At 40.3% G+C, this 15,741-nt stretch overlaps 1 protein-coding gene across 3 annotated transcripts in view; it reads left to right on the forward strand.

Moving 5' to 3' along the window:
• Positions 1-15,741, forward strand: part of LOC141009450 (arginyl-tRNA--protein transferase 1) — a 58,766-nt gene that overhangs the window by 2,080 nt on the left and 40,945 nt on the right. The window contains exons 2-7 of one of the 3 annotated variants that reach the window (XM_073482084.1): positions 2,090-2,153; positions 2,245-2,307; positions 2,489-2,592; positions 2,843-3,079; positions 7,671-7,870; positions 13,360-13,488. In XM_073482084.1, coding sequence (XP_073338185.1) covers positions 2,090-2,153; positions 2,245-2,307; positions 2,489-2,592; positions 2,843-3,079; positions 7,671-7,870; positions 13,360-13,488 — 797 coding nt within the window. Of the gene's footprint in view, positions 1-2,089; positions 2,154-2,244; positions 2,308-2,488; positions 2,593-2,842; positions 3,080-7,670; positions 7,871-11,757; positions 11,887-13,359; positions 13,489-15,741 lie in introns of all 3 variants that reach the window. The other 2 variants (XM_073482083.1, XM_073482085.1) reach the window with 2 other exon arrangements.

Consider the following 15,741-nt stretch of genomic DNA (forward strand, 5'->3'; position numbering starts at 1 on the left):
GCTTGTATTTTCCTGGAAATACATGTGGAACTGTATAGATCAACACAGTGATGATCACATATATGAGCAGTGTTTCTATTGTAAACTTTTCCAAGCAGATGCTCGGTACTATAATGTTTCACTCTATGTGAATTGGTGTAGCGATGTTATCAACAGTGTTGTTACATGCAAAGCAAGTGTGACGGCACACTACAGAGTACAACATCTGCCCACCTCTGTGTTATTGTGTCTGTCACACCTCAGTGGAGCCAAATGGATCAGGTGTAAACGATGGAAAAGTGCCCCTGTTGTGCCCTGATCACGGCAGCTGTTGGACTCGCATCCAGCTCGCATGACGTGATTAGTTTGTACTCTAGAAATATTACCCTTTTAAACTAAAGGCTTCCTGGCAAACAAGTTATCAGGCTTCTTTGTGTTATTTTATTTAGTTTAATCTGCAAATTTACTTGCTATTGAAAGTGTTTCTGATGGCATCATTTGATTTACAGGTTTTGAAAAATGTTGTACTTCATTTATAATTCATTTAGAGCCTACATAGGAAGCTAAACTTGATATTTCACTGTCAGAATTCATATGACAACTTGAAAGCTCTGTTGTCCAGTTACTGAGGTCGTGAGAATTTTGGGACATAAATATGGGGTCAGAGGGCAGAAACCCCTGAGAGATAACTTTCTTAATGTTGATGAGGCCAGAAACTTGTGGTATTCAAACATAACTTCCCAAGGATCTTAAATAATGTATAAATGCTGGGTATTTTCTGGGTTTGGCTTTAATCTTGTTCATGCTGGTGTCATCACTGAAAAATACCTTGCAAAAAATACATCTATTTACAATGTTTTGGTCCAAGAACTTCATCAGGCCCCTTCACTTGGCAAAAGTCTAGGACTGAAACGTCGCATGTGAAATACAAACAAGATCTCCTTTGATTCTGTATTTTTCTGTATTGTTTTGTTTGGTCCTGAATTTTCACTTGGAGGATAACAGATTGTCAGTTTGCCATGTGGTTTAAACCTAAAATCACCCATATACTAGTTGTTGTTATAATTTTGTTACTGACATGTATTGTCAATATTTTAAGTAAATGTTGGTGTGATTTTATAATGTTTATTCTTTTTTTATGTCAGTGAAGAACTCAACCAAACATTAAAAACTGGGGACGATTTGGAAAAACACAGTTAATGAAGATCAAAGATTTGGACGTACACTGATGATTGGACATGTTGTTTATTATGCTGATTATATCTGATATTTATTATTTGTAGAAACGGCTGCTTTTTGGACCCATCTCATTGTTATAAGCCCCTTCACTGGTGGTCCAGTGATGATAATATCTGTCTTTTAAAGAAAACATGCAGTCTTGCTGTTGTATCTGCAGGCCTCAGAACTAAATCCAGTCATTTACTGCTTCAGTGTTGTAGTGTTGCTCTTTTGGATCACTGTGTTGTCGTCTTGTCTCCGTGCACTCTGGCCAAACACCATTCTCCTGGGACGTAGGGCATTATACTCAATTGCAAACTTAGTGTGTGTTGTGTGAACTTGTATAAAGTGAATTCCCTCGGTTGTTTTAGATGGAAACTGTTCGCAGTTTTGTTGTAGAGTGTCAGTTGTTGTGTGTGTGTGTGCACACTGTGTATATGGTTGCAGAGGAGAAGGTCAGGAGTTGAAACTGGGGGCTCAGACCTCAGTTCTGGGAAGTAGGATCCAAGCTGCTGTAGATACAAATAAGAAATTAGTATGTTACTTTAAGCACTGTGGGAATGTACTTGGGGGACACTGTGATTTAAGCTGAAGCAAAAATGTGGACCTCCCACCACATTCTGTAAGCAGCTTCTTAACAAACCGTTCCTTACTGATAAACATGTCCTCAGTTTCAGGCAAAAAAACCCCAATATATATTTGACTCTTTTATGTTTTAATTCAGCTTTTATTTATTTAGTTGTGAAAAGAGCTGGCTTAATTCAAGACCGTCTGTCTGTTTTGTAATATAATTTACTGATGGATCTTTCTTTCTATTTGAGAGGTATTGTCTGAAATCATATTAAATCAAATGAATGCTTTAAGGTTATGATGTCCTCTTTGTTTTCTACAGGGATGTGGTCTCACACCATGACTGTACAGGACTACCAAGACCTCATAGACCGAGGCTGGAGAAGGTGAGAAGCTATCCTCAAGAAATGTCACTGTGGATATTTGAAATCGGTAGGAGTGTGTTTCAATGAGGATTATTTGTTTTTTCCTTCTCAGAAGTGGGAAATATGTATATAAGCCCATAATGAACAAGACATGCTGCCCACAGTATACCATCAGGTAATGACACTTTACTCATCACAGTTTATTCCTACAGTTAATGCTTTAAGTTAACGTCAAACCTGACAGGACCACAAACACAAGACCTATGTTCAGTTGCGTGTTAAATATTTGTATAACAAGCAGAAGGACATACAAATGTTGTTCTAACCAAACCTTTACTGTTGTGCTCTCTGTCAAGATGTCATGCACTGAAATTCCAGCCTTCCAAATCCCACAAAAAAATCCTGAAGAAAATTAGCAAATTCGTTTCCAAGGGGGAATTACCAAAAGGACAGGATGATGGTGAGCGTATATTTCTTTAAGTATAGTAGTTGCTAACGTGTGTATTGCCTGAGACGTTTACCTGTACTTTTATAAAGTGCATGTAATCCGCACGCAGGCAGCTGTTGGCAGTCAACACTTTTAGACTATTGAACTGTATATATGCGTCAGAGCGCACGGCTGAAACTACAATTAGAGATGGGCACAAACGCTGCTGTGGCGCTGTAGTGCACTTACACTGCGGTAAGCGTAATTGATTTTCTGGTTACAGGGGAGCCAATGGACTCTGTGTGTGAAGAAGCAGGCCCACGGGAACCAGCTAAAGTCTGTCAGTCAGAAGTGAAGTGTGCTGCTAGCATAGACATTCAGAAGGAAGTAGCAGAGTGTCCGGATAGCACAGAAGTTCAGAAGGAGGTAGCAGATGTTGCACCTGCCGACTCGGAAGCATCAAGAAAGGATCCAGTGTCTGTGACAGATGGGAGAACAACAGCCACAGCTCCTAAACCAGGTGAGATGTATGTTTCTCTTTCAAACAGCTGCTAACACTCATCCAAAACAGTGCTGTTCTTGCTGTTAATGTCCTTAAATACCAATTGCTTATTTGTAATGTGACTACAGCTTCTCATTATTATGTAACACTCTCAGGTTGTTGGAACATAATGCATTTTTCATCATTTTTTAAGTATTTTATAGAAAAAACAATTGCTTCATTTGAAAGGTGCAATCGGTATACATTTTAGTTCACACTATTTAAAAAATAGCTAAAATTATCAACAGAATGTGAAGAAATAACAATTTTGAAGTATATGTACTGTGTTGCAGAGGTAACTACTGAAGTTTGCAGGCTAACCAGCTACCCTTGGTGCTTGGTTAGCTTAGCTAACAAACTAGCAGAAGCTACAGTCATGGATCTATAAACAGAATACAATTAGCAGCAGTTAGCAGTTACTCTGGCGATACGCTGCCCCTATTTGTTGGGAGTATGAATTCAAGGTGGCTGATTCTTACGTATTGCACCGTTAATCAAGATAATAAATCAGTCAACAATCATCATTTAAATGATCATGAATATCTCTTAGTTGCAGCCCCACATGAATCCATGAACTTATATAGCTCATGCTAAATATATACTGAGTCATGCAGCCATAGTGTGACAGCAGCTGCATACATCAGTCAGCTAACAAGTGGTAACAAGTGACTACAAGAACATAAGACTGAATAATGAAGTGGTGATTAAATCATCATTAAGTCTTAATATTATTCTAAAAACCAGCCTATTTCTGCTGATTGTTATGGTAATTATTATGAGTGTCATTAAGTTCTCAGACGTAGCATATTATAGCCCAGAGCTCTAGTGTTGCACTTTGTGCATGAATTACTGTATTTTTAACTTTTGCCTTTCAACAGTAAGAGGCTTCTCCAGCTGGTCAGTGTAGTTTTGCTCACTCTGATCATGTAGATGAAATAGTGTAGTTATACATGTATATTTCATTGGAGCAGGACAAGAGAATATACTTAATTTGAACAGGTTAATGATCAGTCACTTAAACAATTTTATTTGTCTGATAGGGGGTAGTATTCTTTGAGACAGTTCACTTTATAGTAGCGTTAATGACAGTTCACTAGAGTCAACTGTAAGACTGCCACTGTGGTATTCTACATCAGCTAAAGCACCACTGTATGCCAGCGGGTGTCACTGTTCACCTTGTAATAGACTCCAGTGTGCAGCAGCTCGGCAAATGAAACTGTTGGGTCTTCTGTGTCCGCAGGAGTGTGTCTGGTTTTGGCTTATCTGTCATGTTCTCCTCCGTATTCTCCAGTACAGGATATCCTCACAGCCAACTTACACTAATGAATAAATAACACTCGCAGGGCAGAGATAATAAACTCCTATTAGACACAGGAAGCAACACTTTTAACAACTGTCCATGTTTCAGGCCTTCAACACTTTTTTTCCTCTCGAACATCTAATGAGAACAGGGCCCCACGCTCATTAATCACAAGTCATGGACCTACATCTCGGTATTGACACAGGTTGATCCAGATACAGACATAAACATGCAGAAAAAAACTTTCAGCGATGCCAATGTCCTTCTGCTCTTACACCTGTGTCAGCACCACACTCTTCAGACTGTCAGAAATCTTTTCAGGAGGCTAGCGAAGAGGAAGCGGGGAGAATTTACTATGTTGAGTCAGTGGTTCTCCACTCCCCCCGTATTCACCTCCAACAGAAAACACCTGGCCATATCTTTCCTCTAACTTTATGACTGGAGCACTTTATAGTGTTGGGCAGGTTCCAGGTCTAGCTTGAGAAAACTTGGCTCTCCATCTGCAGTGAAGCATATGTAAAGCCAGAAGTAAACAGATAGAGAAGTGCATATGGAATGATGTGTTTCCATATGCACTCACCATTTGTCCAGAGGAAAGTAAATTAATTAGCATCCTACCCTGATTAAACTGTCTTCATTGCTCTAAATGGACTTTTTTTGCAAGACCATATTAACTGATGAGCAAAATATTGATTTAAAATGATTTTATTACCAAGTCAAGTAATTTACTAGGGTTATGATTTAGGCATGTTCGGTTTATCACCATGAAAGAATAGTCTTCAGCATTGTGCCTGTACAGATGATAATATGGTAATAATTAAAGTTGTAGCGTGATGGCTGATGGCCCACGATTGTTGTTTTGTTGGACCCAGCAAGCAGAATAATGTGTTATATGTAGGCAGTGGTACACAGCGCAGTTTCCCAGAGTATATTTCCTATGAAATGACACTGCATACCCGCATGTTAATATTTTAGTGGCTGCTCACAGATAACAGCATCCTCCTCCCACAGTAAATTAATTTTCTGTTTCCACATGTTTACATGCGAGAAAGCAGTATGTCAGAACTCCAGACAGTTCAGGCTGATGTGGAGAATTGCATGTGTGTTTGGGGAAGCGGAGAGGGAGAGTGTCATAGCTTTTATGAAGTGCTAACTGCTGGAGCTGGAGCATCTGTCTTCCACAGGAACTGATCTGTCAGACTTTGTCTTCAGCACGGCTGTGTATGCCGGCTGTCCTGAGGAGTACCTGTGTCTGTGTGTGTGTGAGGAAGAGTGAGGCAAAGTGTGTGTGTGTGTGTGTGTGTGTGTGTGTGTGTGTGTGTGTGTGTGTGTGTGTGTGTGTGTGTGTGTGTGTAGTCAGAGTGTAATTAGAGGGAAAAGAGGCAAGTGGACAAAGTGATCGTGGATAAGATTTGATGTATCTGTGGTCAGTGTTCAGATTCTGATTCCTGTCGTCTGTGTGACCAGCCTGCCCTGACCTCACCGTGTGTCTTTTGGACAGAGGAAAAAATTCGTCCACTTTATAACTCCCAGGGTTGTACGTTTATATCATAGGGTTTGCTCCAAAATGCATCCCTCCTTTCGTTCCTCCAGTTGTTTACCATTAGACAAATACATCTGATACAAGGACCAGGTAATTTTCCATCTAGTAATTAGTACGTTTCATGTGATAATGTGAAACTAAGTCATGATTTTAAGAGAAGTCATGAAATAAGCCAGAAGCTGTGGTCCCTTTTTACTATGCACATGACTAAGGCCGAATCTTACAGTTTGAAAAAGTAACTTCAAATCAGCTGAAGCCGAACGCTGCCAGTGAACCTTGGCCAGTGCCAGAGTTTCTCCCTCCCCTTGTCAGGACCAGGCGTCCCTCCGTTCCTCGTGACGTCGACGGAGGGGAAAAGTTAGTAAGAGAGCTGATGGTGGTGGCTGGCAAAAGGACAAGCAGGAAATGGCTCTCGTTTCCTTATTGCTCCAAACAGGATGTGGGCGTGTAAACTGTTGACATGGGATGCCCGGAGAGCTGGAGGGCTTGGCAAGAGCCCAGGAGGTGGTGGTGGTGGAGGAGGAGGAGGAGGAGAAGCAGGATGAGGAGGGGAACAGAGAGAGGGAAACGGGGAGAGATTCAGTTGCTTTAGAGAATGTTCATGTTAGTCTTGTTGAGAGAGAAGGTATACAAGTGTGTTTTATTAGTAACAGCCTTATCTGTGTCATTTTAAGAATTAGTAAAAAAACACCCTTGGGTTTGTTATGTCTTCTGCTTCTTGTGTTCCTTTACAAACACACACTACCTGCTAACCACTTGGGCTTAACTAACACAGACCACATTACTTTATAGCTTCCTAAGCAAATATGTTTTGTAGAGACTATTGAGGCTGGAAAACAAGAAAATGACTTCCATTGGACTCTCTGTTGAGACTGGCTTCTTAGGCAGGGGGTGCACTAAAGTAAACATTTGGCCTGAGGGGAAGGGAAAAAACCATCGGAAACATGGACTAACACTCACAAAATCTGTCCGAAATTTAAGACTCATCAATACCAGCAGCTTGAACTAAGAAAAGTCTGTTGTAGGTCTTGATCCAAAGGCAACATGAAAGAAAAGCTTGTTGTCTACAGCAGTATTTTTTCTTGTAGCTGCCTGTTTTTCTTCCATGTTCTCACCTGGACATGCTTTGAAAGTTCAAAACCACGTTTTTCGCTCAGAATAGATTAAAGCAGACCTTTTTGTTTTTCTTCCTTTCCTTCAGTGTGTTATATAGGTCCTTGTGCATGTAAAAGATCTTAAAAGTAAGAAAGGTCAAAGTCGACACCAACAGAAGCTCCTCTCTCCCACAGAAACACTGCTCCTGAAACGCCTCGTCAGTAGTCTTGCTCTAATTCCGTGACTTGATGACATCACACTACGTCACTGAGTCACTCATTTGCACAATTTATGCCTAGCGACTAGTTTGACACGTGAGAATTGATTTAGCACAACTGCTCTGTTGTTGTTAGCACTGCTGGGTCAGGCATGTTTGAGCTGACCAATCAGGGGAGAGGGAGGGCCATAAAGAGACAGAAGCTAAAACAGAGGGCGAATACAGTGCTGCAGCACTGGGCAGTATGAGAAAACAGCTGTTTTTTGAGCACAAAACCAGATAAACTTGTTCTAGTAGTAACTCAAAATAAAACGATGAACCTGAAAATGAGTATAATGTGGCTCCCACCTAACTGCACCCTTTTGAAAGCTCTGACAAGGATCTCCCTCTTCTCTCTCTTTACTCTGGGGCGCAGGAGTGGGAGCAGATGCTAGCCGGCCGCCATGTCGGAAGGCAAAAGACTTGAGGAAGGAGCGGCGTCTTCAGAAAGAGCAGATGAGACAAGACGCTGATGGGGTCTCTTCTTCACCCACTCCTTCCCAGACCAACCAACCCAAACCTCTGGAAGATTTCATCTGTGAGTCTTTGCCTGACAACTCTTCTCATTGCCTTGAGGTAAGCAGAAATATGAAGTCAGTTCTTTCTTTTCTCTTTTTATGTGACTTGGAGTAAACATTAGCCTATTGTGCTTATTTCAGCCATCATTAGGAAATAGTGTTTTTGGTTGAGCGTTCTGTCTCCATAATGTTTGGATTCAGTTAGCTTGAAACTTGTGTTTCATACAGCCCTCTTCCCCAGCTCCAGTGACTTCACCATGTGTTTATGTGTGCGGAGAGGATAGCTGGCCAGAGCAGAGTGGAAAAACCACCTCTTCCCAGTTCAATTTTAACCAAATGACAAGCACACCGCACAAACTAGGTCGCGTTACCCCGCTGATGACATTGAAACCACAGCTTCCAGCTCAGCCGGTATGAGACGACATGGAAATGAACCTTTGGCAGGGGGCGGAACGATGTAGAAAGATCCCTGGTGAAGGCCTCAAGCTGAGGTTGGTAGAGTAACGTCATTCTTGGTCTCGACCAAGATTTGAGCCAGATGCAGTGATGAACCAGGCAGTGTCTGTCTCTTGTCTATATACCCCCTGAGATTTGAGTGGTAAGACCTCCCCACAGTCAGCTCTTTTCAATTGGATTAAGTTGTTTGCCTGCAATTATCTTTCAATTTCACTAAGTGGGCATGAACACAAGGTCATCCTTTGCAAAGGAAGGATAATTGTATGTTTTACAAGTCAAATAATTGAGAGATGCCTCTAATTGACCCATTTAACTATGTTTTCCATGTAGCAAGGCTGTGTCTAAATTGTGACTATTGAACAATTGAATGATAAGCAGTTTACTGAATCTATCTGATGCTGATTGTTGGACTTCTTTACTGTTGGCTGAGCTGCAGGCTTATAGTGGAATTCCAGTATTTTTAAGCCTTTAGACCTGTTTTGGTGTGCAGATGAGTAATAGGTACAAACGTTTGAATTGATCACCTCAGCTGGCAGCTGCGACTCTGGCAGCAATGTAATCCTTGGGGGCCACTTCAACCTTCAGAGTTACAGTACTTAAAGTGCTTGTTTTGACGCTGACAGGCTGAGACTATTATTGTAAGTGTCACATTTCTTAAATGATCTCTAAAGAGAGAGATCTTTTTGTTTAAGAGTAATATCCTTTTGTTTAACCAGAAACTGCCACTATGTCACTCTTGCCAAATCCACCAGGCTCCATTTAGAGACACAATAGTAATATCATCCTAAAACACACCTCATTCTAACTTGACAGAAACAAAATAAAACTCACCAAAACCGTCTTGGTTTGTCTTTGCACTGTTCCAACAATCACCATCTCTGGTTTGGTCGAAATAATCCCTTAATTCACCCAGTTAGATATGAAAATATGGGGAGAGGAGCGAGAGGGAGGTCAGTCATTAGAGAAGTAGCGTGGAAAACGACCTTGTGGAGCCAGAATATTTTCACATCTAACATGGTGAACTTCTTTTGACCAAACCACGGTGACCGTTAGTGACTGTTCCTGAGTTTGAATAAAGTGTGTTTTACAACGATTAAATTACTGTCTCTGTCAATAGAGTCTGTTGGATTTGGCAAGAGCAACATAGTGGCTGCGTCTGGTTAAACAAAATCTGATTTACTCTGACATTACATCAGGAGATGGACCTTATTGTTAGACACTTAGAATAACTATCTGAACCTGTCAGTTGCCCTCAAAGATTACGTTGGAGCCTGGCAGAGTTGATCTACTTGACAGAGTCCAAAACCTTTTGTAACTTTTTGTATTAATCATTTTCACACCAAAATATGTAACCATAAAGCCAAGCTTAAAAAATGTCAGACGTTTTAACAATAGTAAGAGAATATATTTTCATCACAAGCACATATGTTGAATATATCACACTTGCTTGACTGATGGGAATGAAAATGGAAAGAGAGAACTTTGGTGACAAAGTGTCTCCTTGCTTTACTGCCCTAAGCTCACCTTTGCTTACTGTGAAACTGCTCAGGTGACATTTCTCTCTGCCATCTATGACTTTGAAGATAGCCTATAACTCTAAATTTAAAAGAATGGCAAAGGGATAAGGCACAGTACCAGGCAGAACAAGTCCACTCTGTCCTGGCTTTAAAGGCAGCTGTGGTTCCATTAATCACCACCAGGGGTCAGTGTGAGAACACGAATCAGAGCCCTTCAGGCACCTCAGGAAAGTGTGGAACTGTTCGCCAACTATTCCCCTCTTGAGTATTGTCTACTGTCTCCACACGTCTCTCATATTTTCAAAACCTTTCTTCTAAATCTCCTCCTGCTAACATGCAGTCAGTCTCCTCTATTATATGACTTTATTATGGTGTGAAGGTGTCGTTAAGAGCAACATCTCTTTTGATTGAAAACTTGAAAAACAATAATCTTATATTTTAATTAAAGCTAAACAAAGCCACCGGTATTATGTGGCCCTTTTATTGAAGACTAAAGCGTTCAAATATCAGACTGTTGGTGTTAAATTTCCAGGCTGTTATGAGAGTTGTTAAAATTTCATTTCCATGCTGTCCACTATCTGCTGCAATGTTGGTTCATCCAAAGGATGTCAGCCTATCAAAATATATCTCTGGATTTTGAACAAAATTAAAAAGGCTGGATTTCAGCATTGTCCTTTTATGTAAGAGGCCCAACATCTCTGTTTGACTCAAGGATGTAGATGCCAAGTGGTCATATGAGAGAAACCCTCTTTGGTCCAACTCAAACAAACCCCAGGTTCAATTCTTCTATCCTGTCTGTCCAGGGGATTCATATGGCACAGCTTCTGTGGCCAACAAAAGCTTCCAAACCAAGAGACGGTTGATTAAATGGGGCCGCTGGATCTGGAAGTTGAATTCTTCTTTTAGTCTGTGTCACATTAGCAACACTCAGACAGTCTTTCTTTACACGTCCTTCCAACACAGGCTTCTTCTGAATCCTTAAGATTGATTTATAGCACTGCAAACATTTTCTTACAAAGTCTTTGACATATATGGATTAATTAATTAATTTTCTAACTTTTGTATGCTCTCCTGCTTTCTTGGGCTCGGTTAGCTGATTTTTGTTATGTTTCAATGTGTGCCCTCCTCATCATAACCATTTAAAGAGTATACAGTAGATACTATAGTCTGACTGATACTTGATTTCTGAGGCCCATACAATTCTGTGCTATATTTTTGTAACTTATCAGCCCACAGATACACTGACGCCAATGTATTTGCAACAAGCTAATATCTACCAATACATCTGCAATATAGAAACACAACAAGTCATCAAAGAGTGGCAAGAACAGTAACAGAAATATTAAAGAGAAACAGCTTGATTAGTTGACCTAAATCTGCAAAGTTCATTCAGACATGATAAAACATCTCTGCACACATGATCATGGTCAAGAATTGAAGCACTGGAAATGGGCTTATACAGAATATGAATAGTAAATGGAAATCAAACAGGCTACTGATTATTTCTTTTTTTTTTTTTTTTAAAGAATGTTCTACTACACTTTTCTAATACAACAAGTGCTTGTTTACATTCTTTGTTATCTTTGAGTAACACCTGCCATTTTTGTGTCTTAATGGAGATGGACATAACACACCCTCTTTGTATTGCTCTTGTTTTCCCTCTTGCTAAAGCTATGATGAGCAAAAGCTACTGGTGGTGAAAACAAGGCCATTTACAGAAGAAGAAGAATTAAACTAAAACTGGAAATGTTTCCTTTTTATTTGCAAAATAGTTTAAAATCTTGAGAGGTGTGTCACCCAGTCAGGAGAGGGTGTGTTTGTGTCAGTCTCTCTCTATCTTCACACTCTTTTCATAAATGTTCTCTCTTTGATTTGTGATAATATCTTCCTTTTTAAAGCTTTGAATCACCACTTATGTTATTCACAGTTTCATTTTGATGTTAACCTTTGTCTGCACGTATTCTTTTTGAAGGTGAGGCTAGTGCGCTCCAATCCCCCTTGCCCGCAGTTCAAAGCCTCTTTCGACGCCTCCTACCAGGTGTACAAACTCTACCAGATGGCCATTCACAAGGACCCTCCTGACAAACCCTCCGAGAGCCAGGTCAGAGGGTGGGGGGCGTAGGTCAACCTGCTCTAGGGGTACCAAGGGAGGGTGGGAGAGGGTCGACAAGTTTGGGTACCTACAGAGGCATCAAAAGTTTTTTTTTTTTTTTTAATCATGTTCTTATCTCTTATGAATAGATTATATTGGTCTTTTTTGTTTTATATCAAACAGTGAACTCATGATTGAGTGATTGATCATTGATTCAATATTGTCTTGGATGGAATCATTTTAAAACAAATGCAACACAGGTTGTAGTTTTGGCTCTATCTCTGTGTTGGTAATTGGTAAGTCATTATTAATTTTGTACTTTAAGTATGTAATATGTATTAACAACATTTTCTTTGGCTTTTTTCAAATATTTAACTCAGATGTTTAAATCAGGTTTAAGTCATAATGAATAAAATCACCAGGACTCTACTGTAGATTGGAATTTATAACTACTTGGTGCTTAAACCTTCTCTCAGTGGAAATGAAAAGACAGTCGAAGCATTGACGGGGTAGGAACCCAAATGTCTCTATGAATGAAAAAAGGTAAATTAACAGGTTAGTTTAAAAGCGAGTGTATGTGTATAAGAGCGAGAGTCAAAGGGAGAGGAAATGGAAGGGAAAATGTTTCCATACGCCATGGTTGAGAGCAGTGTTTCTCCAGGTGTCTGAGTTGGCCCTCGGTCAGCCAGCGGGGTCGTTTAGTCTTGAGCTGTTACAGTTTTGGGGGGCAGCTCGTCAGTTGAACCCTCTCGACCTTGACACATTTACTTCATCTGTGCCTCCGCCCCCCCATCAACCTGCCCTCACAATAGTCCCCTATGTCTGAACTGGAATCTCATCCCAGTTTAGGATTAAGCAGTGGTAATGAGATTTTAATTTACTTTGTGCGTGCAGTCTGTGTAACCTTGTTTACTTTCTCGAGAGGAGTCTGTAGTATGGAAGAGTCTGTAAGATGATCTATTGAGACAAGACTCTGGATTCCTCTTGCTCTGGACCTTACTCACACTGACACTGTGTTGAATCTTGAATTAGCAATCCTCTCCGTGCGATCTGTGGTAAAAGCTGGGCGGTGCACTAGCCTCATCTTCAACTTGCCCGACATCTCATTATTTTAAAAACCCACTTTCAGTCTCCTAGAATCCCATTGTTTTCTTGCATCCATGTGTCCTTTTTGCGCAACAGTCTGATAAAATCACTAAATCAAGTCTTTAACTCAAAACAGACCCGCTGTGTTACCAGCTTGCCTTGAGGACTAGGAGACTGATGCAAACCCTAACATGCCAAAGCACTTGTATAACACTGTTTAAAACGCTATTGTTGAATCCTGCACTGTTCATTCCTCAGCAACCATGCTTCCTCATCTTCTTCTTTAAAAAAAAAAAAAGAATTGTGACGACTCACCGTCCTTGTATTCATTGTCAACCCTTATAAAATCACCCTCCACCGTATTGCTCCTTCCCCCTCCACACCCTGTGCTCGAAGGTGAGGCTAGTGCCGGTCAGCTTGGAGGACCCTCAATTCACAGCGTCCTATGAGCAGTCGGCGGCGCTGTACGCCCGCTACCAGATGGCCATTCATGGTGATGACCCCAGCGAATGTAGTGAGAGCGAGGTACTGCATGATTATTATTCTGCACCTACTGTAGGGAGATACTGCACAATGCTTGTCCCAGCTTCTTCTTTTCTCTATTTTATGTCGTTTAAAGGCGATCTATTATGCTTTCTCTTTTTTTCCTTTCCTTCAGTGTTTTATATAGGTTCATGTGCAATCTTGTAAAAGATCTTCTTTCTTTTTAAAAGAAAGTTAAAAATGTCAAAATCCACACCAACAAAAGCTCCCCTCTCCCACAGAAAACACTGCTCCTGAAACGCCTCGTCAGTAGTCCTGCCTTTAATTCCGTGACTTCATGACATCACACAGTTGACTGATTTCACATTAGACTTTAGAAAATTGTAATGGACATATGTCATATTTTCTGTGATAGATTAGTAGAAGTAAATCATTGAATAATCGTTAAAATAATTGACAGATTAATTTGAAATTAATGTCTTTTATTGGTGAAATCACAGTCTTTGTACCTCGATCAAAAACAGTTTATCCCACAGTTCATCACATGAACAATGTACAGAGTATTTGCAGAATTGTAGCATTTATTGGTCCTCGACAAATTATTACAATCATTTTTTTTCTTCTGTTTTTCTTAAAATTGTGAGCTGTAACTGTGAACTCTATAAAAGAAAGACAAAGTTCCCTGGTTTATGCAGTGAATGAGAAGAATTGTGCAGTTATTAATGGGAATGAGAAACAGAAACACTAACCAGTAATAAAGTTTGAAAATGAGCTTATAATGCACAGTAAATTATATTATAAAAATATATACACACCTCAATTTCTCCACTTTTATATATCTATATCTATAAAAAAGGAGAAAATAAAGTCTAGTCAGGATGCAGAACTGCTGGACATTTTCACCAACCTGAGAGAGCCTTTTGTCCCTCAGGGCTGGAAAAACAACCTCCTCCTCCTCCTCCACCACCCTCCTGCCAGCAGGCCTCAGTAAATTACTGGATTCTCCAGCTTGTAAAAGTACGGTAATTAATAAATAATAAAAGCTGTCAGATTGGGCAGACTGTGGCAGATTCTTTCCTAGTGCCATAACACTAGCTCTATTAAAGGGAGCGTGTGTTTGTGTGTGTTTGCGTGCACAGCCTCAGCTCAGGTTTTTGACTGCACTGGGATCAGATGGGTTCAACAACTAGAGGACTAACATCTAAAAAAACAGAAAAAACGTTGAGGTGTGGAGCTGCGCAAACAACTCAGCTGTCTGTTGGGTTGCCAGAAAATAAAGTTCTTTTTTTTATTGATGGACTTTCCAGGTTGGATACTGACTGAATGTAGTGTAGTGTTAAAGCACAGAGTGAATCAGAACGTTGGGCTAAATACACTTAAAGGCGAGCCCGTTCTTTGTAATTCACCTTGACTTCTCTACCTTAGGGAGTGGACATTCATTCAAATTGGCGCACCATTCTGTTATTCACCAAAACAAATGATCAGCATGTCACATGACTCATCCACAGCCTTAGCCCTGACAACTTCAAAGTAGAGCCTGACCAATTTTTGAGGCTCATGCGATACAGATATTAGGGAGAGAAAATTTCTGATATCGATACATTGGCCAATATATACACGTTTTTTGTGAGGATCATGTGTGTTTGTCAATCTAACAACACAAAGATATGTAATGGAGGCAGAATGTTTTACAGTTTTATAATAACCCTACATTTTGGATCACCCAAAGCATCTTCTTATGCCATTTAATCTCTAATAAAAAAATTTCATATTAGCACATATCTGACAGTATATACCCATACAGTTACATCTGTGATAAGCCAACTGATATATCGGTTTGGCGTTACTTCAAAACACAATCAGGTTGACATTTCAAGGTCTTTAGCTGTGTGGAGGTTTAAGTTATTATATCCACTGGCTCATAATCCGTAGTAATCAAAGTATCTAAGAGGCGCTTTTAGTAGTCGGAACATTGTAGTTTCAACATGGCAGACCTACAACACTGACATCAGCCATCACATAATTACGTTGCCTTGTTTAAGTATAGTCGGATTCTCTTAGTACAGCATTTGTCTTTGCACAAGTCCTCATCAATTCTCCTCCACGTCTTTCCTTGACCTTATGATGTTTTCCATTGATGTCATGGAAAAATGGTTTGGAAAGGACATAGGAAGTGACCATTCGACCGTGCTGTCGAAGCTCTTCAAGTTAATACCAGACCTGAAGATGCCATGCTGTCTCTCCTTGGTTTGCTTCGTCCCACTGGGGTTAATTTAGACACGGCATCTGTAATTG

Source organism: Pagrus major, chromosome 15 (assembly GCF_040436345.1).
Source record: "Pagrus major chromosome 15, Pma_NU_1.0".
NCBI lineage: Eukaryota > Metazoa > Chordata > Actinopteri > Spariformes > Sparidae > Pagrus > Pagrus major.